The 26,714-nt window shown below is 37.9% G+C and overlaps 2 protein-coding genes across 14 annotated transcripts; one reads left to right on the top strand and one right to left on the bottom strand.

The window, feature by feature from the left end:
- Positions 1 to 17,265: 17,265 nt before the first annotated feature.
- On the bottom strand, positions 17,266 to 17,962 carry LOC107636875 (uncharacterized). Its single transcript, XM_016340348.2, has 2 exons — positions 17,802 to 17,962; positions 17,266 to 17,686 (listed from the first exon to the last, which is right to left on the bottom strand). The coding sequence occupies exons 1-2, from the start codon at positions 17,960 to 17,962 to the stop codon at positions 17,266 to 17,268; spliced, it is 582 nt and encodes a 193-aa protein (XP_016195834.2).
- A 3,411-nt stretch (positions 17,963 to 21,373) lies between these two features.
- Positions 21,374 to 26,606, top strand: LOC107636873 (uncharacterized). Of its 13 annotated transcripts, none has more exons than XM_088483383.1 (14): positions 21,374 to 21,692; positions 21,848 to 21,907; positions 21,991 to 22,091; positions 22,168 to 22,379; positions 22,511 to 22,549; positions 22,853 to 23,445; positions 23,507 to 23,597; positions 23,773 to 24,040; positions 24,375 to 24,468; positions 25,013 to 25,118; positions 25,585 to 25,614; positions 25,729 to 25,790; positions 25,900 to 26,188; positions 26,291 to 26,606. In XM_088483383.1, the coding sequence occupies exons 6-9, from the start codon at positions 23,423 to 23,425 to the stop codon at positions 24,386 to 24,388; spliced, it is 396 nt and encodes a 131-aa protein (XP_088339509.1). In that variant the 5' UTR covers positions 21,374 to 21,692; positions 21,848 to 21,907; positions 21,991 to 22,091; positions 22,168 to 22,379; positions 22,511 to 22,549; positions 22,853 to 23,422; the 3' UTR covers positions 24,389 to 24,468; positions 25,013 to 25,118; positions 25,585 to 25,614; positions 25,729 to 25,790; positions 25,900 to 26,188; positions 26,291 to 26,606. The 13 variants fall into 13 exon arrangements, with proteins under 13 accessions (XP_088339509.1, XP_088339507.1, XP_088339508.1 ...); XM_088483381.1 differs by lacking the exon at positions 21,848 to 21,907 and adding an exon at positions 25,328 to 25,425 and having other exon boundaries at positions 25,511 to 25,614; XM_088483382.1 differs by lacking the exon at positions 21,848 to 21,907 and having other exon boundaries at positions 25,525 to 25,614.
- The last annotated feature ends 108 nt before the right edge of the window (positions 26,607 to 26,714 follow it).

A 26,714-nucleotide genomic window follows, 5' to 3' on the forward strand; every position in this document is an offset into this window, starting at 1 on the left:
AGGTTGACTATTTTAAAACATGAACAAATACAAATATATGAAAGTTTAAGTTTTTCATGTAAGAAATTTAATGATAAAAATGATCGCATATATAATTTATTTCATAATACTTATCATTTACAAAATTTAATATTAATTGTTACTATTAAATATTATCATTTTTGTTACCTTTTAAAACACTATATTTACTGTTTACTCTAAAGATTTGACCATTTTCAAATATAAATAAACTACAATACGCATATTTATGATAATTAAATAGTAAATTTAAGGAATAAGTATTATTTCGATCCTAATGTTTAGGGTCAAAATTGAAACTGTCCCCAACGTAATTTTTAATTTAGAATTGTCCTTAACATTTTATTTCGTATTAAAATCGTATTTTTTAATAAATTTTTTTCTTTTATTACTAAATTACTCCTATCCTAATAAAAAAATTATAAAATAAAAAAAAAAAGACGCGATGGGAGAGGAGAGAAAGGGAAAGGGGAAAGGATGCGAGGGAAGGGGAAGGGGAAGGGGGGAAGGGGGTGTAAAACCCTAACTACCAAAGCTCACGCTTCCGGCTGCGCTACTCTGATAGCTCGGATATTACGACAACTTTTATACTATTTAATACTAAAATATGAGCCTGTTTAAAACTTTAAACCGCAATACTGCTCCCAAAATACTTTCGTCAATAACGTACATTCATACATACCATACAACTTACAAAAACTCTCAAAGAGTACATCCATATATATATATATATATATATATATATATATATATATATATATATATATATATATTGCAAGCATTAGCCAATACAATCCCTATTCCTCTTACAGAATATATCAAGATAAAGGCGAGGGTACAATAAATAATAATCTAAAGCAATACAGAGCATTTCAACAACTAAATAAACTCTTCGTGACTTCTGCGCTCATATCCTGAAAGGGGAAAATTGTAGGGGGGTAAAAACATCATCCTCGAAAGGGTTCTCAGTAGAGGGTTTTTGGGAATTACTGTAATAGGATACGTGAAGATAACCGTACCAGTGATTAATAACCGTCTTATGCCTCTTTTCAAAAACAACGGTTTACAATAAAAGTAAAGTCGAAAATCTTTTCTGAAAGAGGAACCGTTTTGTAACACCCTACCATACAGAGTCTTATGCTTAAGTCATAATTCAGAGATGGCAAGGTATTACGACCTCTAAAACAAAAATTTAGTACGTATAGTAGTATGAATAATTGATTATAGCTAGGAGCCTTTGTAGAAAAAGGGGTAAACAAAAACCGTAACTCGAACGCGCAACACTCCGATCGATAACGTAACGAGCAAAGGATAAGCTAACGCAAGATCATATATATAAGGAGTGTCAAAAACGGGAATATCAAGACTCAAAATCCGGCTGCGAAGATAACCGGTCCGAGCATAATAATATATACATATAATAAAATAAGGAAACCCCAAAGGAAACCCAAAGGGACACAAATACATACAACCTATTCTCCAAAATCCCCTCTAGAAGGAGTCATCACAGTTTGTATTATTTAATGGAGATAAAAGTATCTAAACAAGATATATAAACCAAACAGAGTCCCAAGAACAAAGGATCTTCGCTAATCCAGAAGTCTCCAGCATGCCTCAACGAGAAGCCTCGCGTCCTGCATCTGAAAACCACAAAATCCGCATGGGTGAGAACCAGAGGTCCCCAGTACGGTAACAGCTTCCACATATATAATACATAATAATAGAGGAAAGCCGAAGGCAATCCTAGAACTTCCTCCAGGTAATATCAAAGCTTATAAACAAGCTAAACCGTAAGTGGCAACTGACTAAAGATCCTTCATTCTAACTAATACTTCCTTTTCCAATTCCTTCAGACCTCCCAACCACCAGCAGGAGTATAATATAGCAAACACAGTTATATCAGACAAGAGATTTACAAATAGGAACAGATAAGGCATTTAGGCAATTAGCAAGTAATATGCAGTCAATAGGCAATCTCAAACAATTCATGTAGTATGCTTATGATGCATGCCTGTCCCTAGTGGCTGATGATATCATCTGTCGGTTATAGAGCCAACCCGACAAGTCCTGGTAGCTAACCATTGGACTGTCCCTCTGTCGTGCATCCCCAACTCGAGTTATACTCATCATAAACTTGATCATAATCATGATCCATATCCATCACCTTCACTGGTGAATATTTATCCATCACCATCACTGGTGAATATTTATGGGGGCGAGCTCATCCGGGCCTTTCACAGTGCCCGGCCACACTTACGACATTGGGTTAACAGAGCTTCGAGTCTCAACCTGGAGCACATGGTGGCTAGCCATTGCTACTACCCAGGAAAACCCTCATCTCCAATGGTGGAAGTGCAAACATTCACAATTCAATCAACAGCATATATGCATTTATACTTGGCCATAAACATGGCTCCGCCGTAACACGGCAATAATCTAGCCATCCGTCTCACGGTTAAATCCATAACCAGCCAATTCATTAACAATAATGGCCCTTCGGCCCATGGCATAACAAGCACTTCTGCCGCCATTCTCCGCATCTCACATAATCATCTATGATCCTCAATGATCATTCATTTTTCCCCTTGCTTCACTCGCAAGTTACCATATTCACTAGCCCTTTTTCTCATGCTAGGCATATCATAATGATTTAAGACATAAGTGGTGAGATCGGAGGCTTAGACGTATGAAATTTGGCTTTTAAAACTCAAAAATCAACTTTGGGATGAAAACAGGGCCACGCGTACGCGCACTCCACGCGCACGCGTGGATGATGCTTTCTCGAAGAACAGCGCATACGCGCCAAGTGCGCCTACGCGCGAGGGGTCATTCTGCTAAAAATTTTCTAAGTTAAAAGCTGCAGAATTCACAGATTCAACCCCCAATCTTCCGACGGTCATAACTCTCTCATTTTAAATCATTTTTCACCCGTTCTTCGAACGACATGGACATACCGGATCCAATTTCATTTCTAAACAGATTTGGCACAAATCAAAGATCCGTAGTCCAAGTTATGTCCCATCAAAGTATGCCCAAAAACCATATTTTCATTCAAAACCACAAAGTGCCATTTTCAAAACAAGCCACTTTTAACTCTTTTCAAAATCAATCAAAACATGCCAATTTCAACCCTTCTCTTTGAAATCATTCGAAATGTACCAAAATCAACAACAAGCCATCCTCAACTCACACATTGACATTTTACCAAAATTTCCAAAACTACCTCCAACCATTTTAACACTTCTTAATCAATGGCTAAAGGACAAACACAATCTCATGTCATACATCCTTCTCATCCCAATTTCCAATAATATTAATTTCCAAATCAATCATCATTATACATGATCAACATCATACTCACCATCAACATGGTACCACCCATCAATTCAACCTCAATCACCCATCAAGCATATATCACAACATGCATTTCTCATACATCACACAATCAAGGCATCAATATTCATAATCACATATATGAACACATCATATATCTCAACTATTCAACAACACCAACAATTCAATGCCTATCTTAGGGCCTCTAGCCTAAGTATTTCCTACCATATTACATATTAGATACGGGAAACCGAAACCATACCTTAGCCGATTTCCCAAGCTCAACCGGAGCACTTCCAAACCACTTGTCCTCAAGCTCTCAAGGTCTCAACACCTCCAAGAACAGATTTTGTCACACAAAACCCTCTTCCAAGCTTTCCAAAATCACCAATCAAGCTCCAATATTCACATATACACAACCTAAGCCACAATCATCATACCCATACACAACATCTCAATGCCCAAACCTCATAGAACAACAAATTACACTAGGGTTGAGAATCTTACCACACCCAAGGTCCAAGGAGACAAGATTAACCTTCTTTTTCAAGAGAGTTGGGTCCTATAACATCAAAGAACCCAAAATCTCAACATTTTTGCTCATGAAACTCGAAATCAAGGGCTGGAATTTCGAACAATAAAACGTGGCTTACCTCAAGATTAATTGTATAGGTTTTGTAGAGCTCTCCGCGGTGAACGTGTGGCCGCAAACGGAGCGGCAATCGGAGCTCTAGATCAAAAGTTATGGTGGTTTGAAGATCAAGTGAGAGAAAGAACTTGAGAGAGTGTTCTTCCCTCCATAGCCTCCATTTTCAGCGTGTTTAGTGTGTTGTGAGGAGAGAGAGTGCTGAAAACTAGGGTTTTGGTTTAGTTTAGTTGGGCCAAGGGCCCACTTTGGGTCCGGTTGGACCGGTTTGGCCCGTTTGGTCCAATCTTGGTCCGATTTCTATAAAATTGGTACCGAAATTCTTGTCTCAATCTCCTCTATCACATTTAGCCATAAAAATAACATTTTTGGCTTTCTAGAATAAATTCTCATTTATGGGTTAATTAGCCGTTAATTAACCAGGTCTTACATTCTACCCACCTAATTGGGAATTTTGCCCACAAAATTCAAATTCAAATTCAATTACCTGAGAATAAGTGCGGATAATCCGTTCGCATCTCCGACTCAAGTTCCCAAGTGTGTTCCTCAACACCGCCTCGACTCCAAGCCACTTTGACTAATGAAACCTCTTTTCCACGTAACCGTTTGATACTAGTATCATCAATTCTGACTGGAGCCACTGGAAGCGTCAAATCTTCCCTTAACTGAACCGATTCGGGTTCTAACACATGGCTAGCATCAGGGGTGTACTTCCGAAGCTGCGACACGTGAAACACGTCGTGCAGGTTCGAAAGATGAGGTGGTAGAGCCACGCGATACGCCACCGGCCCAATCCTCTCCAGGATCTGAAATGGACCAATGTATCGAGGATTCAACTTCTTTGCTTTAATCGCTCTACCTATTCCTGTGGTCGGAGTAACCTTAAGGAAAACATGATCTCCTTCCTCAAATTCCAAGGGCTTCCGCCTCTGATCGGCGTAACTCTTTTGGCGACTCTGCGCCGTAAGCATCCTATCTCGGATTTTCTTAACTTGTTCAGTAGTCTCAGCTATCATTTCCGGCCCCAACAAGCCTTTCTCTCCAGTTTCATACCAACATAGCGGAGATTGACATTTCCTCCCATACAATGCCTCATACGGAGCCATTCCGATGCTCATATGGTAACTATTATTGTATGCAAACTCCACTAACGGCATATACCAATCCCAACTTGCCGGTTGATCCAAAACACAAGCTCTCAACATATCCTCTAGTGTTTGGATCGTCCTCTCAGATTGACCATCTGTTTGAGGATGGTAAGCTGTACTCAAGCTTAATCGGGTTCCAAAAGCTTTCTGAAATGCACCCCAGAATCTCGAAGTGAAACGAGGATCTCTATCAAAGATTATAGTAGCAGGTACACCATGGAGTCTCACAATCTCCTTTATGTATAACCGAGCTAGCTCCTCAAGGGTGTAAGTCATCCGAATGGGCAAAAAGTGAGCCGACTTTGTCAGTCGGTCCACAATCACCCAGATAGCATCAAAACCAGTCCTAGTCCTTGGCAATCCCGACACAAAATCCATTGCAATACTTTCCCACTTCCATTGCGGAACCTCTAAAGGTTGCAACATCCCGGAAGGTCTTTGATGTTCAATCTTTACCTTTTGACAAGTTAAGCACTTTGAAACATATTCTGCCACATCATTCTTCATACCCGGCCACCAAAGAATCGCCTTTAAATCATGGTACATCTTAGTACTTCCCGGGTGAATGGAGAATCCACTTTTGTGTGCCTCCTTTAAGATATCTTGCCTCAAAGTACCAACATCCGGCACAATGATCCTACCCTTGAATCTCCATAACCCATCTTTTTCTTCCGACACTCTCCACTATTTTCCTTGCTCGATAGCCGGTAACACCTTCCATAATGCTTCATCATTTTCATGAGCCTTTAAGAGTTCGGACTTAAAGTCACTTGAGATTTCTAATCGGCTCAAACACAAGGTTCCATATACTTCTTGAGCACCAATTTTTAGACTCTCTAATCCCTTGAGCAACTTCTCCTCTTGAAGCATCATCCAAGACGCATATAACAACTTCTGACTTAACGCATCCGCTACTATATTCGCTTTTCCAGGATGGTAATTCAACTCAAAGTCGTAGTCTTTCAATAATTCCATCCACCTCCTTTGCCTCATATTAAGCTCTTTCTGATCAAAGAGATATTTCAAGCTCTTGTGATCAGAGAAGACTTGGAACTTAACCCCATAGAGATAATGCATCCACACCTTCAAGGCAAACACAACCACAGCGAGTTCCAAATCGTGCGTAGGGTAACTAACTTCATGAGGTCTTAACTGTCGTGAGGCATACGCCACCACATTATGATGCTGCATCAGCACGCATCCTAGACCCTTTAGTGAGGCATCACAGTACACCTCAAAAGGTTCGTTCGGCTCAGGTAACACTAACACAGGTGCAGTGGTCAACTTTTTCTTCAATACCTGAAAGCTCTCCTCGCACTCAGGAGTCCAAACAAACGGAGTGTCTTTGCGGGTTAACTTTGTCAATGGCAAGGCTAATTGCGAAAAGCCTTTGATGAACCTTCGGTAATAGCCAGCTAAACCCAGAAAACTCCTTATCTCAGTTACTGTGGTTGGTTTCCTCCAATCCATCACAGCTTCCACCTTAGTTGGATCTACGGCTATTCCCTGCTTACTCACCACGTGACCCAAAAACTTTACCTCACTCTTCCAAAACTCACACTTAGACAGTTTTGCATAGAGTTTCTTCTCCTTTAAAATCTGCAACACGGTCCGCAAGTGTTCCGCATGCTCTTCTTCAGTCTTGGAGTAAATCAGTATGTCGTCAATGAAGACAACAACGAATTTATCCAGAAACGGACGGAATACTCTATTAATGTAATCCATAAACACTGCAGGAGCATTCGTCAACCCAAAAGACATCATAGTATACTCGTAATGACCATAACGAGTCCTGAAAGCGGTCTTAGGGATATCCTCACCCCTCACCCTTATTTGGTGATAACTGGATCGCAAATCGATCTTAGAGAAAACCCCAGCTCCTTGTAACTGATCCATGAGATCATCAATCCTTGGCAATGGGTACTTATTCTTTATGGTGACCTTGTTCAGCTGCCTGTAATCCACACAGAGCCGCATACTTCCATCTTTCTTCTTTACCAGTAACACTGGAGCACCCCACGGGGAAACACTTGGTCGGATAAAGTTCTTACCCAACAATTCCTCTAACTGAGACTTTAGCTCGGCCATCTCTAACGGTGACATCCTATAAGGAGCACTTGAGATTGGTCCCGCCCCAGGCACCAATTCAATAGCAAACTCGACCTCTCGGTTAGGTGGAAATTCCTCAATATCATCGGGAAACACTTCCGGAAACTCACACACTACCGGAATCTGATCCAACCTTTGATCATCACCCGAAACACCAGCCGTTAACAACAAGATACCCTGACATTCGATTCCAGAACAGTTCACCATCATCGAATTCAAGTAATAATTATTCACCACGACCGGCCCTTCTGTATCCTCTGGCATAAAGTACACCGACTTGGTAGAACAATCAAGCAGGACATGGTTTTTGGATAACCAGTCCAATCCCAAGATAACATCAAGACCGATCATCGGTAAGCAGATTAAATTATGGACAAAATCACGCTGCTTGAACCTAAACGAAACTTTCGGGCATCCTAGCCTAGTTACCATGGCTTCATGGGTAGCATTATACACTTTTAAGTCATAACCTAAGGTTACGATCTTCAATCCTAACTCATGGGCTTTCTCAAATGCAATAAATGAATGTGATGCTCCCGAATCAAATAAAGCATTTAAAGTTTGACCAGCCATTTCACAGTTACCTCGAATGAGTGTCTCGGATCCTTCTGCACCCACAGCTGAGGTGGTGAACACCCGACCAGTCTGTTGTGCTTTCCCAGCACCTTGCTTTTGCTTCTCTGGACAACTTGCGGCTTTATGCCCCGCCTTTCCACAATTGTAGCACAAACCCCATCCGGCCTTGCATGGTACTCCCGGATGGTGACTCCCACACCTAGTACAAGCTTGATCATTCTGAGGCTGCTTCCCAAACCTTTTTCCTTGGGAGTAGTTGTTGTTGGGCCTCCTAAAAGAACCTTCCCTCTTGAAAGACGGACCTCTAGGTGCAAAGCTCTTGCCTCGGTTCTGTGGAAACGATCCTTTGTGACTTCCTTTCTCAGCGGCTGCCCTCTTCACACACTCTTCAGCAACCCTACACTTGTTCACCAACTCGGAGAAAGTTCTAATCTCCATTGGTCCCACTGAACTGAAAATATCACTCCGGAGTCCTCCTTCGTACTTAACACACTTCCATTCCTTATATTCCACCGGAGTCCCTTGACACATACGAGAGAATCTGAACAGCTCCTCAAACTTGTCAGTATACTCAGATACAGACATAGTACCCTGCTTCAGCTGCAACAATTCAAGCTCCTTGGCCGTCCTAGCAGAAGTCGGAAAGTACTTCTTATAGAACTCTTCTTGAAAGACATTCCAGGTGATATAATCATCACCCTGCTGCAGGAGGCGTCGGATACCCTGCGACCAATGCGACGCTTCACCAGTGAGCAAATAGGTAGCGAACTCCACACGCTGCCCTTCAGGTACCACCTGCGCTTGCAGTGCTCGTTCCATAGCCTGAAACCACGTATGGACTTCAGTCGGGCTAGTAGTTCCCTTGAACTTCGGTGGATTAACCTTCAAAAAGTTCGCCAGTGTCATCGGACCTTGAACTCCACCTCCGTCATTACCATGGTTGTTTATCTGTTGGCCAAGAGCCTCAGCAGTGGCTTGCATAGCAGCAGCCATGTTCTCCAACGCAGTCATAAAGTTTACCGGATCATTAGGGTTAGTCTCCGGCGCACGAGCATTAGTACGACCTCTCCCACGGCCTCTACCGCGTCCACGAGGTGCCATCTGGTTCCTATACACACCAAACAATCGATATTAAGTTGATCAGTCTCAATATTGGAAGTTTAGTGCTTCAAAGTCCCAAATGCATGCTCATGAACGTTTATGCCAACTATATCAAGTAGATATACTAACAGCACATAACACACATACAGAGAATGCACAGAAGCATAGTCAGTCCATTCCTCAGGCTCTACAGGAACGAACTGCTCTGATACCATAATGTAACACCCTACCATACAGAGTCTTATGCTTAAGTCATAATTCAGATATGGCAAGGTATTACGACCTCTAAAACAAAAATTTAGTACGTATAGTAGTATGAATAATTGATTATAGCTAGGAGCCTTTGTAGAAAAAGGGGTAAACAAAAACCGTAACTCGAACGCGCAACACTCCGATCGATAACGTAACGAGCAAAGGATAAGCTAACGCAAGATCATATATATAAGGAGTGTCAAAAACGGGAATATCAAGACTCAAAATCCGGCTGCGAAGATAACCGGTCCGAGCATAATAATATATACATATAATAAAATAAGGAAACCCCAAAGGAAACCCAAAGGGACACAAATACATACAACCTATTCTCCAAAATCCCCTCTAGAAGGAGTCATCACAGTTTGTATTATTTAATGGAGATAAAAGTATCTAAACAAGATATATAAACCAAACAGAGTCCCAAGAACAAAGGATCTTCGCTAATCCAGAAGTCTCCAGCATGCCTCAACGAGAAGCCTCGCGTCCTGCATCTGAAAACCACAAAATCCGCATGGGTGAGAACCAGAGGTCCCCAGTACGGTAACAGCTTCCACATATATAATACATAATAATAGAGGAAAGCCGAAGGCAATCCTAGAACTTCCTCCAGGTAATATCAAAGCTTATAAACAAGCTAAACCGTAAGTGGCAACTGACTAAAGATCCTTCATTCTAACTAATACTTCCTTTTCCAATTCCTTCAGACCTCCCAACCACCAGCAGGAGTATAATATAGCAAACACAGTTATATCAGACAAGAGATTTACAAATAGGAACAGATAAGGCATTTAGGCAATTAGCAAGTAATATGCAGTCAATAGGCAATCTCAAACAATTCATGTAGTATGCTTATGATGCATGCCTGTCCCTAGTGGCTGATGATATCATCTGTCGGTTATAGAGCCAACCCGACAAGTCCTGGTAGCTAACCATTGGACTGTCCCTCTGTCGTGCATCCCCAACTCGAGTTATACTCATCATAAACTTGATCATAATCATGATCCATATCCATCACCCTCACTGGTGAATATTTATCCATCACCATCACTGGTGAATATTTATGGGGGCGAGCTCATCCGGGCCTTTCACAGTGCCCGGCCACACTTACGACATTGGGTTAACAGAGCTTCGAGTCTCAACCTGGAGCACATGGTGGCTAGCCATTGCTACTACCCAGGAAAACCCTCATCTCCAATGGTGGAAGTGCAAACATTCACAATTCAATCAACAGCATATATGCATTTATACTTGGCCATAAACATGGCTCCGCCGTAACACGGCAATAATCTAGCCATCCGTCTCACGGTTAAATCCATAACCAGCCAATTCATTAACAATAATGGCCCTTCGGCCCATGGCATAACAAGCACTTCTGCCGCCATTCTCCGCATCTCACATAATCATCTATGATCCTCAATGATCATTCATTTTTCCCCTTGCTTCACTCGCAAGTTACCATATTCACTAGCCCTTTTTCTCATGCTAGGCATATCATAATGATTTAAGACATAAGTGGTGAGATCGGAGGCTTAGACGTATGAAATTTGGCTTTTAAAACTCAAAAATCAACTTTGGGATGAAAACAGGGCCACGCGTACGCGCACTCCACGCGCACGCGTGGATGATGCTTTCTCGAAGAACAGCGCATACGCGCCAAGTGCGCCTACGCGCGAGGGGTCATTCTGCTAAAAATTTTCTAAGTTAAAAGCTGCAGAATTCACAGATTCAACCCCCAATCTTCCGACGGTCATAACTCTCTCATTTTAAATCATTTTTCACCCGTTCTTCGAACGACATGGACATACCGGATCCAATTTCATTTCTAAACAGATTTGGCACAAATCAAAGATCCGTAGTCCAAGTTATGTCCCATCAAAGTATGCCCAAAAACCATATTTTCATTCAAAACCACAAAGTGCCATTTTCAAAACAAGCCACTTTTAACTCTTTTCAAAATCAATCAAAACATGCCAATTTCAACCCTTCTCTTTGAAATCATTCGAAATGTACCAAAATCAACAACAAGCCATCCTCAACTCACACATTGACATTTTACCAAAATTTCCAAAACTACCTCCAACCATTTTAACACTTCTTAATCAATGGCTAAAGGACAAACACAATCTCATGTCATACATCCTTCTCATCCCAATTTCCAATAATATTAATTTCCAAATCAACCATCATTATACATGATCAACATCATACTCACCATCAACATGGTACCACCCATCAATTCAACCTCAATCACCCATCAAGCATATATCACAACATGCATTTCTCATACATCACACAATCAAGGCATCAATATTCATAATCACATATATGAACACATCATATATCTCAACTATTCAACAACACCAACAATTCAATGCCTATCTTAGGGCCTCTAGCCTAAGTATTTCCTACCATATTACATATTAGATACGGGAAACCGAAACCATACCTTAGCCGATTTCTCAAGCTCAACCGGAGCACTTCCAAACCACTTGTCCTCAAGCTCTCAAGGTCTCAACACCTCCAAGAACAGATTTTGTCACACAAAACCCTCTTCCAAGCTTTCCAAAATCACCAATCAAGCTCCAATATTCACATATACACAACCTAATCCACAATCATCATACCTATACACAACATCTCAATGCCCAAACCTCATAGAACAATAAATTACACTAGGGTTGAGAATCTTACCACACCCAAGGTCCAAGGAGACAAGATTAACCTTCTTTTTCAAGAGAGTTGGGTCCTATAACATCAAAGAACCCAAAATCTCAACATTTTTGCTCATGAAACTCGAAATCAAGGGCTGGAATTTCGAACAATAAAACGTGGCTTACCTCAAGATTAATTGTATGGGTTTTGTAGAGCTCTCCGCGGTGAACGCGTGGCCGCAAACGGAGCGGCAATCGGAGCTCTAGATCAAAAGTTATGGTGGTTTGAAGATCAAGTGAGAGAAAGAACTTGAGAGAGTGTTCTTCCCTCCATAGCCTCCATTTTCAGCGTGTTTAGTGTGTTGTGAGGATAGAGAGTGCTGAAAACTAGGGTTTTGGTTTAGTTTAGTTGGGCCAAGGGCCCACTTTGGGTCCGGTTGGACCGGTTTGGCCCGTTTGGTCCAATCTTGGTCCGATTTCTATAAAATTGGTACCGAAATTCTTGTCTCAATCTCCTCTATCACATTTAGCCATAAAAATAACATTTTTGGCTTTCTAGAATAAATTCTCATTTATGGGTTAATTAGCCGTTAATTAACCAGGTCTTACACGTTTAATTCTCAAAAACTCGAAAGCCTTTCAAAAAGGTTTATCTATGCTGAACCAAAATAGCCTTTCATATTTTTCCAAACCAGAAACACAAAACCGAAATCAACCATCAGTCCATCTCATTTCAACCACGGCCCTAAGCCCAAACAATCCAACCAACAACCAATCACCACAGTCCAACAGAGTCTCAGTCGCAAACACAATTAGGAAGATTCAAGCACAAACAAACAGTTATTTCAAGTAGAACAATTAGCAGTTAATCACAAGTAGTCGCAAAGGCAAACCAAGTACAATATGCACACCTAAACAGTGTCACATAGATGCATATGATGCATGCCTTTCCTAGTGGCTGATGATGCATATGATGCATGACTGTCCCTCTATCGTGTATCCCCAACTCGAGTTATTTCTCGATCATCATCATGATTATAATCATAATCCATATCCAACACTCTCACTGGTGTATATTCACGGGGTCGAGCTCATCCGGGACTTTCACAGTGCCCGACCACCCTTACGACATAAGGTCAACAGAGTATCGAGTCTCCACTTGGAGCACATGGTGGCTAGTCACTGCTTTCTCCCAGGGAAACTCGTGTCTCAGATGGTGGAAGTGCAACAATCACAATATCAATAACTCAGCATATATGCATTCATTCTCAGCCATGGATCAACATCCATCTCAACCATCCGGCTTAAATTCATAATTCATAGTCAGCCATACGGCTCATGACTCATTCGGCAATCAGCCATAATTCAATATCATACACAGTCATTCCGGCTCATAACAAAATAGCACTTCCACCATTCAACATCATCAATTTGCAAAATCAGCATTTAAGCCATAAATCACTTTTTCTCAATCCACTTTACTTTGAAATAAAAAAGGATTCAAAAATTAATCCTTTCCAGCCTTGGCTTTAAAATTCTCATTTCTCAAATCATCCCAGGCTCACAAGCCACTTTTACTTAAAGTAAAGTCCTTTTTAAAACAACGTCACTCTCGACATCCTCTATCCAAAACTTTCAGAACCATGGAAATTAAAGGTTTATTTGAAAATATTCAAAATCCTCCATCCAACAACGAAATTTTATAACGAAAGTTCCTCAGCAGAGTCTCAATTCTTTAGGGGAGATTAACATAACTCATTTTCTCAAACTCACTTAGAATCATTAAAACATTGGCTTCCTGATTTGAGTAACAAAATAGGATCTAAGCCAAATCGAGTCATGTAATCAATTACTCTTTTCAAAGTTGTTTCCTTTACTTAAACAAAAACCAGCTTCAACCCCATGGAAAATTTTAAAGTGTTTCGACTGCTCAAAAATTGTTTTAGTCTTGCAAACATTCAGAACTCAAAGAATACTTAAAACTTTTCCCAAAACATTTTAGAATGAAACTTGTCAATAGACGTTCATGTTCTTTCAAAGTCACTGAAACTACTCTAATTGAAACCCTCAAATCAATTCAAAGGCATAAACCCTTTTCACATTTAAAACAGCCTTAAAGCATAAGTTTCATCTAAATGACTTGTTCACAAGGGAAATATAATACTTTTCTTAAGAAACAAGAATAAATCACAATTTCCTTGTTAATAATTCATTTCAGAAGCTTAAGTTATCCCTTTCTTAATAATTCAGAAAACATAGTATAAATCTTTAACTCATGAGTTTCCGAATAACATTTTAGTAAAGTCCCGGATTCTACCAGAATTTCGGCAGCACCTCCCCTAAAACTTGAACTTTGCCACTTGGTTCGGGTCCCAACTAAACCGTTTCACATTCATTTTCTACAGTTCAGATCCAAAAATCAGTTCAAAAGCAAACTAAATCCAACACTCATCTCATTTTCATATCTCAAGGAAACTGTTTCAAAATCAATTCATTATCATCCGATAAAACTCATTTCCAAGGCTTTAAAGAAACGGTTCAACAACAAATCATTTATCAAGACCAAGTCAATTAAAGTAAACCAGGCTGAATCCAAGAGTATATTCTATTTTTCACATTCTCAAGAAGATTAACTCAAATCAATTTCTCAACGGATTAAACTCGATCTCAAATCTTTAAAAGAATCAACTTGAAAAGCATTCCGTTTCACAAAATCGCACAACGATCTAACCAAACAACATTCATAATCATTCGAGACAATCAAACAATACATAAAGCTGATACAATCACCAAATACACATTGTCTCACATCAGTATCCATATATAATAATTCCAATATATAAAAATATAGTTTTCGGAAAGCGCCCCTACCTCAAAATGCAAAACCATAGCCCAAATGCGTTACAGGAGCCTTCTCTTAACCCGAAATCACCGACAACCCAAAACCTCGGCTTTGCTTGTCCTCTCAAAAGCAGAAACAGCTACAAACGACACAGGCAAACTGGATTCTAACTCCTAAAACCAACATTACAATTACTTTATTACTCGAAACAGAACACTAACGCAGGGCTTTCGAAACATACTTGCTTACCGAAATAGCAAGGTGAGGCAGTTGCGATTCCGAATTGACCCGACAACAGCTCCGGTAGCGGCCAGAAGCTCCGGCGGATCAACTATGATAACCACGCAGCATCATAACCTTTTCGAAATCCAAAAAGGACAGAAACCACAAATTAAAACCCTTACTGGCAGAGTTCTCTGGCGACGGCAGCGAAGTTTTTTCGGTGGCCAGAGGTGCAGCAGCCACACCGTCTTCCGGCAACCAGAACAATAGCAACAGCATTAACCAAAACAGAGCAAGATCCGGATGAGCGGTAAAGCCTTGGAACAGTCCCGGCTAGCTCCATTAACGGCGACATGAACCCTTTCTGACGGCGGCGCTCAAGAATTCCGGCGACGACGACGACGGCACAGGCAGCGGCAGCGACGTGATGCTCCTGGTGGCGTCCACCTCCCTCGCGCGTCTCTGCTCCGGCGGTGGCTGAACGGCGACGACACGGGCTCCACGGCGAGGAGCGACCACGGCCACACAAGCCCCGCGAAGACGACGGCGAATGCAAGGCTACTTCGCGGCGGCGACTGCACGAGGGTGATGGCAAACTGGAGCCTGAACGGCGGCGAGTTGAGCGCGGCTCTGGGCAGCACAGCAGCTTCTCCTTCCCTGGCGTTCTCCCTGGACGACCGTGGCGGCACGACCCTCTCCGTCTCTTGTCTATTCCTCGCTCTCTCATATCTCCCTTTCAGCTTTTCTTCTTTCACGGTGAAGAAAAACTGTGTGGGTGCGGACTGTGAAGCGCAGCTCGCGGTGAGGCGCGGTGAGGGCGATGGCGGCGCGGTGAGCTTCCTTCCCCCTCTCCACGCCAGCAAACCCTTCTTCCTTCTCCCTCAAAATTTCATTTTCTGCTTCTGTTTCTTTGGTTCATGGAAGGAGGGGAAAAACGGCGTGTTCTGCTTGCAGCTGGGTTCTTGGGGGAGGGTTTCAATGGCGGCTGCTAGGGTTGGAGGGATTAGGGTTTCATTATTTTGAAAATTAGGATTAGGGACGATTCGGTAATTTCAAATAAAATTGGAAATAATATAGTAATTGAAACCCAAATTAAATCCAACACTAATTGTATATAGAAAATACTATTTGCTCATCAATTTTACAAATTATTTTCAATAAAATGTCCAAATCCAATAATTAAAAATAATATAATTAAATCCTTTATTTTCTCAAAAAAGCAGTATCAATACTTTAAAATATTAATCATTTAGTCCAAATCATATAAAATCCTTATTATTTCACAACTACCAACTTTATAATTTGAATATAGCAAATAATCCAATAATTGTAAAATTGGATAATAATCTTAATTTATTTCAAATTCAATTAATCGAAACTTGCTTTAAATTTCTTTAATAAAGAAAATTCTGAAATTAAAGTTACAGAAATACTGAATTTGAAATTAGCTAATGATAGTCCTTTTTCAAAAGTTTTGGGTCTTACAGGGGGGACGGCGCCGGCGAAGTTTGGAGCCGCCGTCGCCGTCGCGAGCCAATGAGAGAGCTTTCTGCTTCTGCGCCGCTACTCCTTACCGCCGCATTCTTGCCGCTGCACCTTCCTGCTTCTGCTTCTTGTTTCGGCCTCTGTTTTTGCTTCGCCTTCTACTTCTTGCTTTGGCTTTGCTTCTTGCTTCGACCTCTGCTTTCTGCTTCTATTTGAGTTTCTGCTTGAGTTTCATCTTTTGCTTCTTCTTCTTCTGGGTCTGCTTCTACTTCCACTTATAATCTGATTTTGATTTGTTATTTTCTAATTTTATTGTTGTTGTGTATTGATTTGGTTGTTGAATTTGATATTATTTTTTCTGGATTTGAATAATGTATTATTGTTGGTGTTCTTGAATCTGATTATTAGTATTTGATCGGAGTAAGGGAGATGGTGGTGGTGGTAAAGTTGCTGGTGGTGGAGGGTATTTTTGTCCGTAAAAGTTAAAAAGACAATTTTAATACGAAATAAAACATTAAGGACGATTCTAAATAAAAAATTATATTGGGAATTGTTTCGATTCTGACCCTAAACATTAGGGACCAAAATAATACTTACCCCTAAATTTAAACTATTATCATATATATACAATTATATTGAGTATGTAAGCATTTATACCGTAAAAAATTTTGTTTGTCTATTATTGCTAATTAATTGTTATGCTTATAATACATTACTGCTAGATTTTTTTGTTGTCTAACACTCAATAAAGAAAAAAAACAAAACAAAAAGAAAAAATATTAAAATTATTGTTTTCCCATTTTAAAATACTAAAAATGGTTAAAATATTAAACAAGATCGTTGAGAATATCTAAGAATTATTTATTATAATTTCTTCACCTATAGAGATGTTGGTTGATAACGATGATGATGATATTGAGGTGCTACTGAAGACAAATTAATAATATCCTCAAGCAGTCCGGTACCAATATTCTCAAGCGAGCCAACGTCATTAACACTACTACCACTGTCAGTTCTAGCATTAACACTAGTAATAGCGTTATTAGCATGATATCTTGCCCTTGCACCTGCACCTGTATCTGAAGCTACACCTTTTTGTATACCTCTGCCTCTACCAAGTATGGAACTAAGGGTGGAGTTGTTGTAGAGACCAAAAGATCTTGACGGAGGAGGGAGGATTGGTGGCAAATTATGAGTGTGCAAACCTTCATAGGTAGTTAGTGCATGGGTGGGGTCATTCAGGCACCTCTCCACTCTCTTTTTCGCATTGCAACCAATTGTAGTGCAACGATAGTAGCTCCTGCAAAAGAGGCCACACTGGTATCGTAAGAGATAAAATTATTCATATGTCTTTATTTAATATTTTAAACACCACCGCAGATTTTGTTGGGATATTATGGTATTTAGATAATCACCTTTGGAAGGGGCTTTTTTTGAGTGATTTTTCGCCATACTTACACCATTTATATCCATCTTCAAGGTTTTTAGATTCGCTTTTTGTCAAGAAAGCAAATTTCGAAAGATTATTTTTATTCCTTTTATTATTCATATTCATGGTAGCTGCAATCGATGCCATCGTAGATTCTCGAAGTTTCAACCTAAAAAAACAAAAAGCAAAAAATAAAATATTAGTACAAAACCCCCCCCCCCCACATTCTAAGGCTTTTGTTTCTCACTCATCACGCCATACATGAATCCTTTTCTGACCTTCTCTCTTTCTGTAACTGTTTTTTTTTTGTTTTTTCTTTTTTGTTATTTGATTTTTTTAATAAATATTTGTTACAACAATAAATAAAATTAGTGAAAATTTTCAAATAGAAGACTAAATCACAAGAAGGAAAAAGTAGATCATTAAAAAATGTAAACAAGAAAAATAATGGTCATTTAATTGTATTATTTCTTTATTTCAGTACTATTACTATTATTTGTTTTTTTCTTCTCACCTAGTTGTAATATTATTTTTTTCGTCATCTAGTTCATCGCCTCGGAGATTTACATTTCCACTGACAATAGATTTTGCTGAACGTTTAAGCCCAACTCTGTTATTGGTGTTGCTGTTGTTAGCAATGACGACATCAGAATTATTGGTTGGGATTATGGAAATGGCTGGATTTTGTGAATGTGCAACTATTCCAGACGATTCTAGAATAACTGCGTCTGGAGGCAAAGAAGGAAGAGGATGTTTTACTCGCCTTTCGACCAGCGAAGCATCTTCTTCAGCTATGCCTAACCACTCATACAAAGAAGGACCAAAGTCTCCAACATTTGTCAAACCAAAAAGTGACTTTTCGAAAAAGGTATCATTGAAAAAGTTGATATCGTTGGTGATGGTGGTGGGTATAGACAATGAAGATAGTGATGGTGATAGTTGTGGTGATAGTAAAGAAAATGATAATGTATTCATTATGTCCTCCTTTAAATTTTTTTATTATTTTTATGAATTCGACCTTTCTATGATGCTACTATTTATAATAAGCAGTACATACTACTCATATTTCTAACACTTGTGTCAATCCTTTTTTTATTTTTTTTTTCTCTGGGATCGATGCCTCTTAATTACAATTTTTAAATATTAGTTAACCAAAAAAAAAACAAAGAGAAGGGAGCTACCAAAGCAGATATACATGAAACGAAAATTCTAAAAATTATAATTTTTATTATTTTATAATTTTTTTTTTGGTTATTGTAATAACAGTGATGATGTATGTTCTTAAGTCATCAAAAATTGAAATATCGCAAGAAAATATTAGGTACTAGTTTTTTAAGCCAATAAATAGTTAATAACTTTTTTAATCTATTTTTATAATATCTCTCATCATTTTTTTAATTTGTTGGTTGATTATTAGTTTAGAAAAATAACTTTTTAGTAAAATTGATTGTTAGATAATTAATTTTTCAGCCAATAATCCATCAATAAAATAGTTAATAAATAAAGATTAAAAGAGATGCTTCATGTATATTATAAAATTAGTCACAAAATTAATTATTATTCGTGTATATTTATATATTTTTCGGTTAAATAATTAATTATTCTAATAATTAAATTTATCATAATAAAATAATTAAATTTATAATAGAAAAATAGTTAATTTATTTATATAGGAGTATAATAAATTTCTTTCACGGGATGCTAAATATGTAATTCTTTTTATATCAGTTAACTGATTTTTGTGTAAGTATAATATGATTAAATTTTATAAGATAATAAAGTAATAAATATTCATTATTCTTATATTAATGGCTTTTATTGTAATAAGTGGGTGTCATCAAATTATTCAAAGGTGATTATCACTTCGGTTGACCACTTTTTAATAAATCTTCTCTCTTGATAGTATGCTTAAAAATTAATTTAATTTTCAGATACTATTCAATTTGTTCTATGAATTTACACACAAATTTAATTTAGTCTTTAAAATTTTAATTATTTCTATTTACTCTCTAAATTACGTAAACATGATTTACGTTAGTTCTTGGGATAATTTCTGACAAATAGATGTTAATGGAACATTGACGTAGACAAACATATGCCATGCTGAATTTTTGAAAATGATGTTATTTTGGTTTTGGTGCTCAAATAGCCTAAAAGCGTAGTTCTTCTTTCCTCCCAAAGCAAGTGACATGACATTGTTTTTGGGTTATTTGAGCGTCAAAAACAAAACAAAGTTATTTTTAAAAAATTAGTGTGGCATCCGACTGCTATGTCCAGATAAACACTCTGTTAACGCTTGTTTGTTGAAAATTGTCCCAGAGACTAACATAAGTCATGTTTGCAGAGTTTGAGAACTAAATAAAGGAATTAAAATTTCAGAGACTAAACTGAAACCTCGCGTGCAAATTCAGAAACCAAATTGAATATTATCTCTTTAAATTTGATTGACAACAGCATAATTTATAGAGTTAATATTCAATTTGGTCCCTGGACTTGTATGCGAGTCTAAATTTAGTCCCTGAAGTTTCAATTGCCTATATTTAGCCCCCAAACTTTGCGAACGTGACTTACATTAGCCCCTGGGATAATTTTTCAAGAACAAACATTAATAGAACACTGACATGGACAATCAGATGCCATGCTGGAACCTGTAAAATGATGCAATTTTGATTTTGGCACTCAAATGACCCAAAAACGTCATATCACTTGCTTTTGGAGGAAAATTTTTAATAAAGACCACCTATGAGTTTTTTGGACTATTTGACTGACAAAACCAAAACAACATTGGTTTACAAAGTTCAGTATGACATCCAGCTGTCAACGTCAGCATTCCGTTAAAGTCCGTGCGTCAAAAATTATTTCAGGAACTAATATGAATCACGTTTACAAAGTTTGGGTGAAATAGAAGTAATTCAAACTTTAAGAATTAAATTAAGACTCGTGTACAAATTCAAGGATCAAATTGAGTATTATCTCGAAGAATTAAAATGACAAATTTTTTAGATGATGTAAAAAGTGACAAACTACTATCATATTTGACAAATAATTTGTATATTTGATCAAAACTTTTTTATCAAATATTTAAATAACTATTTAAAAGGTGCATGCAAAGGTTTTTTTTTTTAAATAAAATTTCCCATAACACATTTTTTCATGTTTATTTTTCAAGATGCATTTTTTTTTTCGCAGCAACAAGTTTGACTAACACATCGGCGTACTTGTGCATTCACTACTAGAAAATTAGTTATTACAGACGGATATTTCCAACGGATTTTATCCCACTGAAATACAGACAGAATTTCAGAGGGATTTTTTTGTCGGAAAACAAAAAAAATATATTAGCATAAATTACAGACGGAAAAGAAAATCCGTCTATAATTCTGTCGAAAAAATTAATTTTTTTTCCGTTGAATAGTTATAGACGGATTTTCCGTCTGTAATTAAGTAGATAAAACACGCATTTTATTAAATTATTACAGACGGAAAATTCATCTGTAATTTAAAATTTTCTGTCTGAAAATTTTAATTTAGACCTAACCTATACCCTCTTCTCTCTCCGTGGCAGCCCCCATTCAAACTGTGTTTCGAGCTCCATTCATAGATCAAACACGAGCTTCTTCCTCTCTCCCTGGCACGAGTTACTTTTCTCTCGGTGGCTGCTACTTCTGCTTCTTCCGCCGTGGCCGTTGCCGCTGCAGCCGCTGCTTGCATCGCACAATCTCTCTGTCATCCCTTGCGTCCTACGAGATCCCCCTGCCGCCGCTCTCGTCGCAGAGCTCTCTGCCGACGCTCTCATCGCATCTGCTCCCTCTGGCACCTCTCCCATCTAATCTCAACTCGCTCTCTCAGTTCTTCTTGTAACCATCTCAAATTTCAGGTATATAAATCCTGATTTTGTGATTCTGTTCTTTGTGATAAACCTTAGGGCTCAATTTTTCTGTGCCAGTTTTAGGTTTATCATACTCTACTTTTGTGCTTCGTTTGAATCTGCGGATTTACTCTGATTTTGATGAATTTTTTCTGCAATCGAAGCTTTCGTTTGAATCATTTGCTTGGACAAATGTTGAATCTGTTCTGTTCTGCTTTGTTCAAGTAATTTGTAATTCAATTTGAGCTATTTGTTTGATAATTATTTACAACTTTCATTGTTTGATAATCATTTGCTTGTTATTCAGTGTTACAGCTCAAGATCTTGTTGACACTATGCTTCTAAATTTTCTTCTAAATTTCTGATATCTTCACTCTTAACGATGGATCTGTAACGCCTCTACTCAAGGTTAGGGTTTCATGTCTCTAATTATATGCTAATTATGAGATTATGTTGATAGTAATTGAGATTGTGAATGTTGCAGAGCATGACAGTGCATAATATGTATGTTGGAGAGGGTTCAGACTTCCAATATAATATATAAAAGGGTGGCTTAGCAGTGGGGTTCTCTTGGTGACTTGACTACGTCTGTTACATCGATTCGATTCGATTGATACAGAAGGAATACTTAGGATCTGCTAGAACTGGCGATGGATCTGTTAGACGAGATCAAGTTGGTGGGGTCAAAATACTCAGGTTAATATTTCAATTGCATAACCCTTATAGAGTTCTATTTTATGTATCAGAATTGTTATTCTGGTAAATAAGGTTTAGTTCAATATTTAATCTGTATTGGTTTCTGTGTTGTTGGCTTATGTATTTTGCAGCTTGTTCATCAGGGTTCACTGAATTATATTAGTTTCCAGGTAAAGCTGGCCCTCCTTGTCTCTCCCAAGTCTTGAAGACATACTTAATCAATTTTTAACCCTTTAATTCTTATCTTCTGTGAGCTCTGAAGCAATGGTAAAAGGATTGGAGGAGTTAGTAATCAATTTTTAACCCTTTAATCTGAGAAGGCTCAAAGTGAGTTGGAGCATAGTCCAATCTTCTCATTCAGAACCAGAGAGTTGGAGCATAGTCCAATCACTAGTCTTCCACTACTACAGTACTATCGAGAGTGCGTTTGAGCCTACAAGCTTCTAACTAATATTTTTCTCTTCATGGAACAGTTGGTTGAATCTATTTTAAGCAAGGTTGTAGAAGAGTTCGAGCATCAGATTGCAAGCAGAGGAGGTGAACAGTTACAACCAAAAATAACTTCAAGAGATCCTGTTTCTCAAAGCAATGGGTCTTCAAGAGGTGAACAGTTACAACAAAAAATTTCTTGAATGTAAGTAGAATTGTCCAATGAACATGACAGCATAGCAAAGAAATAGGAAAGTGCTGTTGATTCCTTTTATTGTTGATCTTTTTCTAGTCATATTCTAGCACTTGTTCTGTTTGGTTTATTTTCTTGAGAGTAAAAACTAAAACGAGGTTCAGGGCCACCTAATTAGAAGATAAGAGGTGAATTTAATACATTAACAGATGTAATACATTCGGTTTTTTTTAAAGATAATATAAAAAAATTATTTTTACTGTGGCATGTAATTGGATGTATTTGTAAATTAAATTCTTTTAAACATTAGCCTGAAAAGAAAATGTGCAAGTTTCATTGAACCTTGAAAAGGGATCGAGATGGGGGGAGGGGCGGCGGGGGGCACCCGATTTCTTCTACAAGGAAGCTCAGCGCCTTGGCTATGTTGCTCGCTCTGCCTTCAAGGTTCTCGAAACTTCTGTTTCTTCTTCTTCTTCTAACTAACTAACTAACTTTGAGTTAACAGCTGGTACAGATACAAAAGCAGCACAAGCTCATCAAGGCTGGCTCATTCGTACTGGACCTCGGCTGTGCTCCGGGTGCTTGGCTCTCCACAGGTACCCTCTCTTACTTGAAACTTACCAAATAAAAGAAAATGCATTGACTTTGTTGTGGCAAAATGCTGAACAAACATTTTATGGAATTAGGGTTCCGAATTTTTGGTGGTGGTTTTGCTCAATAATCACCATTCCTAAATGTAATATAATCAAGTTTTGGTTGTTGACTTTTCAGCAAAAAGGGTTTTCTGTTATACTTTCGGACATGTGCCCTTTGGTTTCTGGAATCACAACTAAAGATGCAGCTTTGTCAGTGGAGCTAGGGATGCGAGCATTGGATTTGGCTGTTGGCAGAAGAGCTGCATTTTCAGTTTATGCTGACGGTGATGATAATCAGGAAGGTGAGCAAAGCCATGATGATCCGTCCACTTTGGCGGAAACTGGAGTGTTGCAAGTTGGTGGGAACCTTCTTATAAAGCTTTTGGAGAGCGAAGATGCAAAAGGTGGTGTGGTTCATTTATTGTTCCAAATTGCTGATTTTTGAAAACAGGATAGTTAATGTATCTTGAGTTAACTAGGTCTTGTATATAAATTCTTGCAGGAAATTTGTTGCTTGCTAAGAGAAGCTTATTTTCAATGCATTTGTACTCATAATTTGGGTTAACTTGGTAGAACTGCTGTTTTGTGTTTTTGTTTATTTTTTGTACCTCCTCGCAGCATTATCTATTCATAGACTGGTGTAACTTTTAAAACTCTTATTCTAGTTCACTTTCCCTCGTAACATGCATCATCTAACAAGTTGGATATTTACTGTGGTTTCTTATTTTGTGATTGCAGAACAATCTTCATGAACTCTGGGCCCTTCTCAATTTTCTTCTGCCTGAAATTTTCAGCTCTGCTGAAACTTTTGATGAATGGTTCCAAATATCAGGTAAAATGATCTAAATATACTTTACTATTTACTTGTAAATACATATTTTAACATATAAAAATTAATTTTAACAAAATGCTTAAATATAATGTCTATGTCATTATTATTACTCTTATTTGAATATAAATTTTCACTTATGAGTTACCAAAATAATTTAGTTAACTATGACGCTGAAAAAAAAAAGATAAGACTCATCAATCCTTTTCCCGCCTTTGAGAAAAGATTAAGAATCTCACTATAAAAACATTTGGAACGATGTGTCACGGTTAGATAAAAGAGTGAGTAAAACAAGGAAGGATAGTTAAATGATGATAATGAATTCTAAAACTTAGTAATATGGATGAGATTCCAAGTCACCAGTTTTGAATAAGATAAGAGATAAACAAAAACTTAAAAAGGAATATGATAGATATAGCTGAGATAAAAAAGGTGTTTATTGCAATTGTTTATAACTTTTCCACATGCTTCAATTATTATATGTATAAATGTTTCTATGATCATAGTGATGCTTATTTTAATCTTGATTCTATTTGGTTGATTTTAGATTTCTGCAAGGACCTGAAACTGATCGAGCTACAGTTAAAAAAATTAGAGAGGCCATTGACAACCAAATAGAAATTACTGTGCAGCTCATTAATTATCAAAGAGTGGTAACAATTAATATAAGCTTCTTTAATTCTTGCAATTCTCTTTATTTTACATTGGATAATTGTTGGTATGTATCTATGTTAATCATGTAAAACAAACTGCTGAAAATGTTGATGATGCTGTTAGAGAACTTCCAGATGCTAATATGGTAATTAATTATATTTATTTGGCCACTCTTGTTATTATTGTGTTTCTCTGCCTCCCTTATCAGCTTATACATTGGCATATATAATGCCCTTGTTTATCAGCTTATACCAATTTCAGGGAAGTTGAAAGGCTTTCCAAAATCCTTTTTATATATACAAAAAGGTATTTATTGCAATTGTTTCCTTGGTTGCAAACTAATAGTGCTATATGATCAATGAATAAACAAATGATTTGATTATACATACAGTGATAACTATGCAGAATCCACTTTTTAGGACAGCTTTCTGATGAATGGTTATGTTCTAAATACTGGCCGTGCAGCTCAAGGAATGCCTCTAAACAGCTGGATTTGTGAGTTTTAGTTACTTATTATGCTGTCTTCCACAGAATTTTGGTAGTGTTTTTCAATATTATACATTTTCAATATTCAATTCATGTCTAAAATTTGATTTGTTTTGTCTCCAGACCAAGTGAATGTTAACAACACATTCAAGTCAGGAAGTGATGCAGTTTTAAGTGCTTAATAGGTGAGTTCATATATGTGCCACGTTAAGAAATAGTAGTAATAATAATAATCTACATAAGAATAACAATTAACTCTTAGAGCTAACTGGAAATTACTTGAATGAGACACAGGCTTTGGCCTATGATTGGTCCCTTGTGAGATGAAGGATATTGGCATCATCATCATCATCAAAACTCAAATGTTGATTCGTTGAATTGTTTATTGGTTTCAATATTCTATCATCCATCCATCCACCGATCATATATCCAGACACAAGGCATAGTTTTCACTTTATGACAAGCTTTGGAGATTTCATCACAATGTGTGCCAGCACAATATGGGCTTGCTTTGGGGCTTCTTTGTTTAGCAAAAGATTTCATGAACCTGGGAGCATTTAAGTGGGGGGTTTCTTTATTAGAGGTTTGTTTTATAGAAATTGTTTGGATGTTGTGGCATTCGTTTTTAAGTTCAAATAAAATCTTCAATTTCAATAACTTTTAGTAACCGTTGAAGTGACTGCAGGAAGCGTCTGAGGTTGCAAGAGCAAGTGCTTATTCTGTTAGGAATGTCTCATGTAGGAAAACGCTGCCAACACTACCACCGATGCAACTGTCTCATTTAGAGGAAGAACCTATGCAGTTCCAGCATGATCTGTTTAGCTTGGCTTGGCTTGGCATGGCAAATATACACGCCAAGAGATTTTTTATTCCATAAGATTTGACTACATACTCTTTTAATTAAATATTTATTTGTGATGAATTATAGTTGATGTATCAACACACTTTGATGTATAGTTGTTACTTAATATTATAGTTAATGTATTAATACACTTTGTTTATGTTTTGAATTATATTAATTTACTTGTTTATAGTACTATTCTTTTAGTTTGATAATACGATGAATTTGTTTTTTTTGAAATATTATAAATATTCGAATACAAAGTAGA

This window comes from Arachis ipaensis, chromosome B4 (assembly GCF_059453495.1).
Source record: "Arachis ipaensis isolate K30076 ecotype BB chromosome B4, ASM5945349v1, whole genome shotgun sequence".
NCBI classification, from domain to species: Eukaryota; Viridiplantae; Streptophyta; class Magnoliopsida; order Fabales; family Fabaceae; genus Arachis; species Arachis ipaensis.

Excerpts from the sequence above, each read along its gene's own strand:
- LOC107636873 (XM_088483383.1), top strand. The coding sequence starts at position 23,423 with ATGTTGCTCGCTCTGCCTTCAAG. Across the intron at positions 23,446-23,506 it reads TTGCTCGCTCTGCCTTCAAG|CTGGTACAGATACAAAAGCA; the intron begins GTTCTCGAAACT and ends TTGAGTTAACAG. Across the intron at positions 23,598-23,772 it reads GGGTGCTTGGCTCTCCACAG|CAAAAAGGGTTTTCTGTTAT; the intron begins GTACCCTCTCTT and ends TTGACTTTTCAG.
- LOC107636875 (XM_016340348.2), bottom strand. The coding sequence starts at position 17,962 with ATGGCATCGATTGCAGCTACCATGAATATGAATAATAAAAGGAATAAA. Across the intron at positions 17,687-17,801 it reads AAAAAAAGCCCCTTCCAAAG|GAGCTACTATCGTTGCACTA; the intron begins GTGATTATCTAA and ends CCTCTTTTGCAG.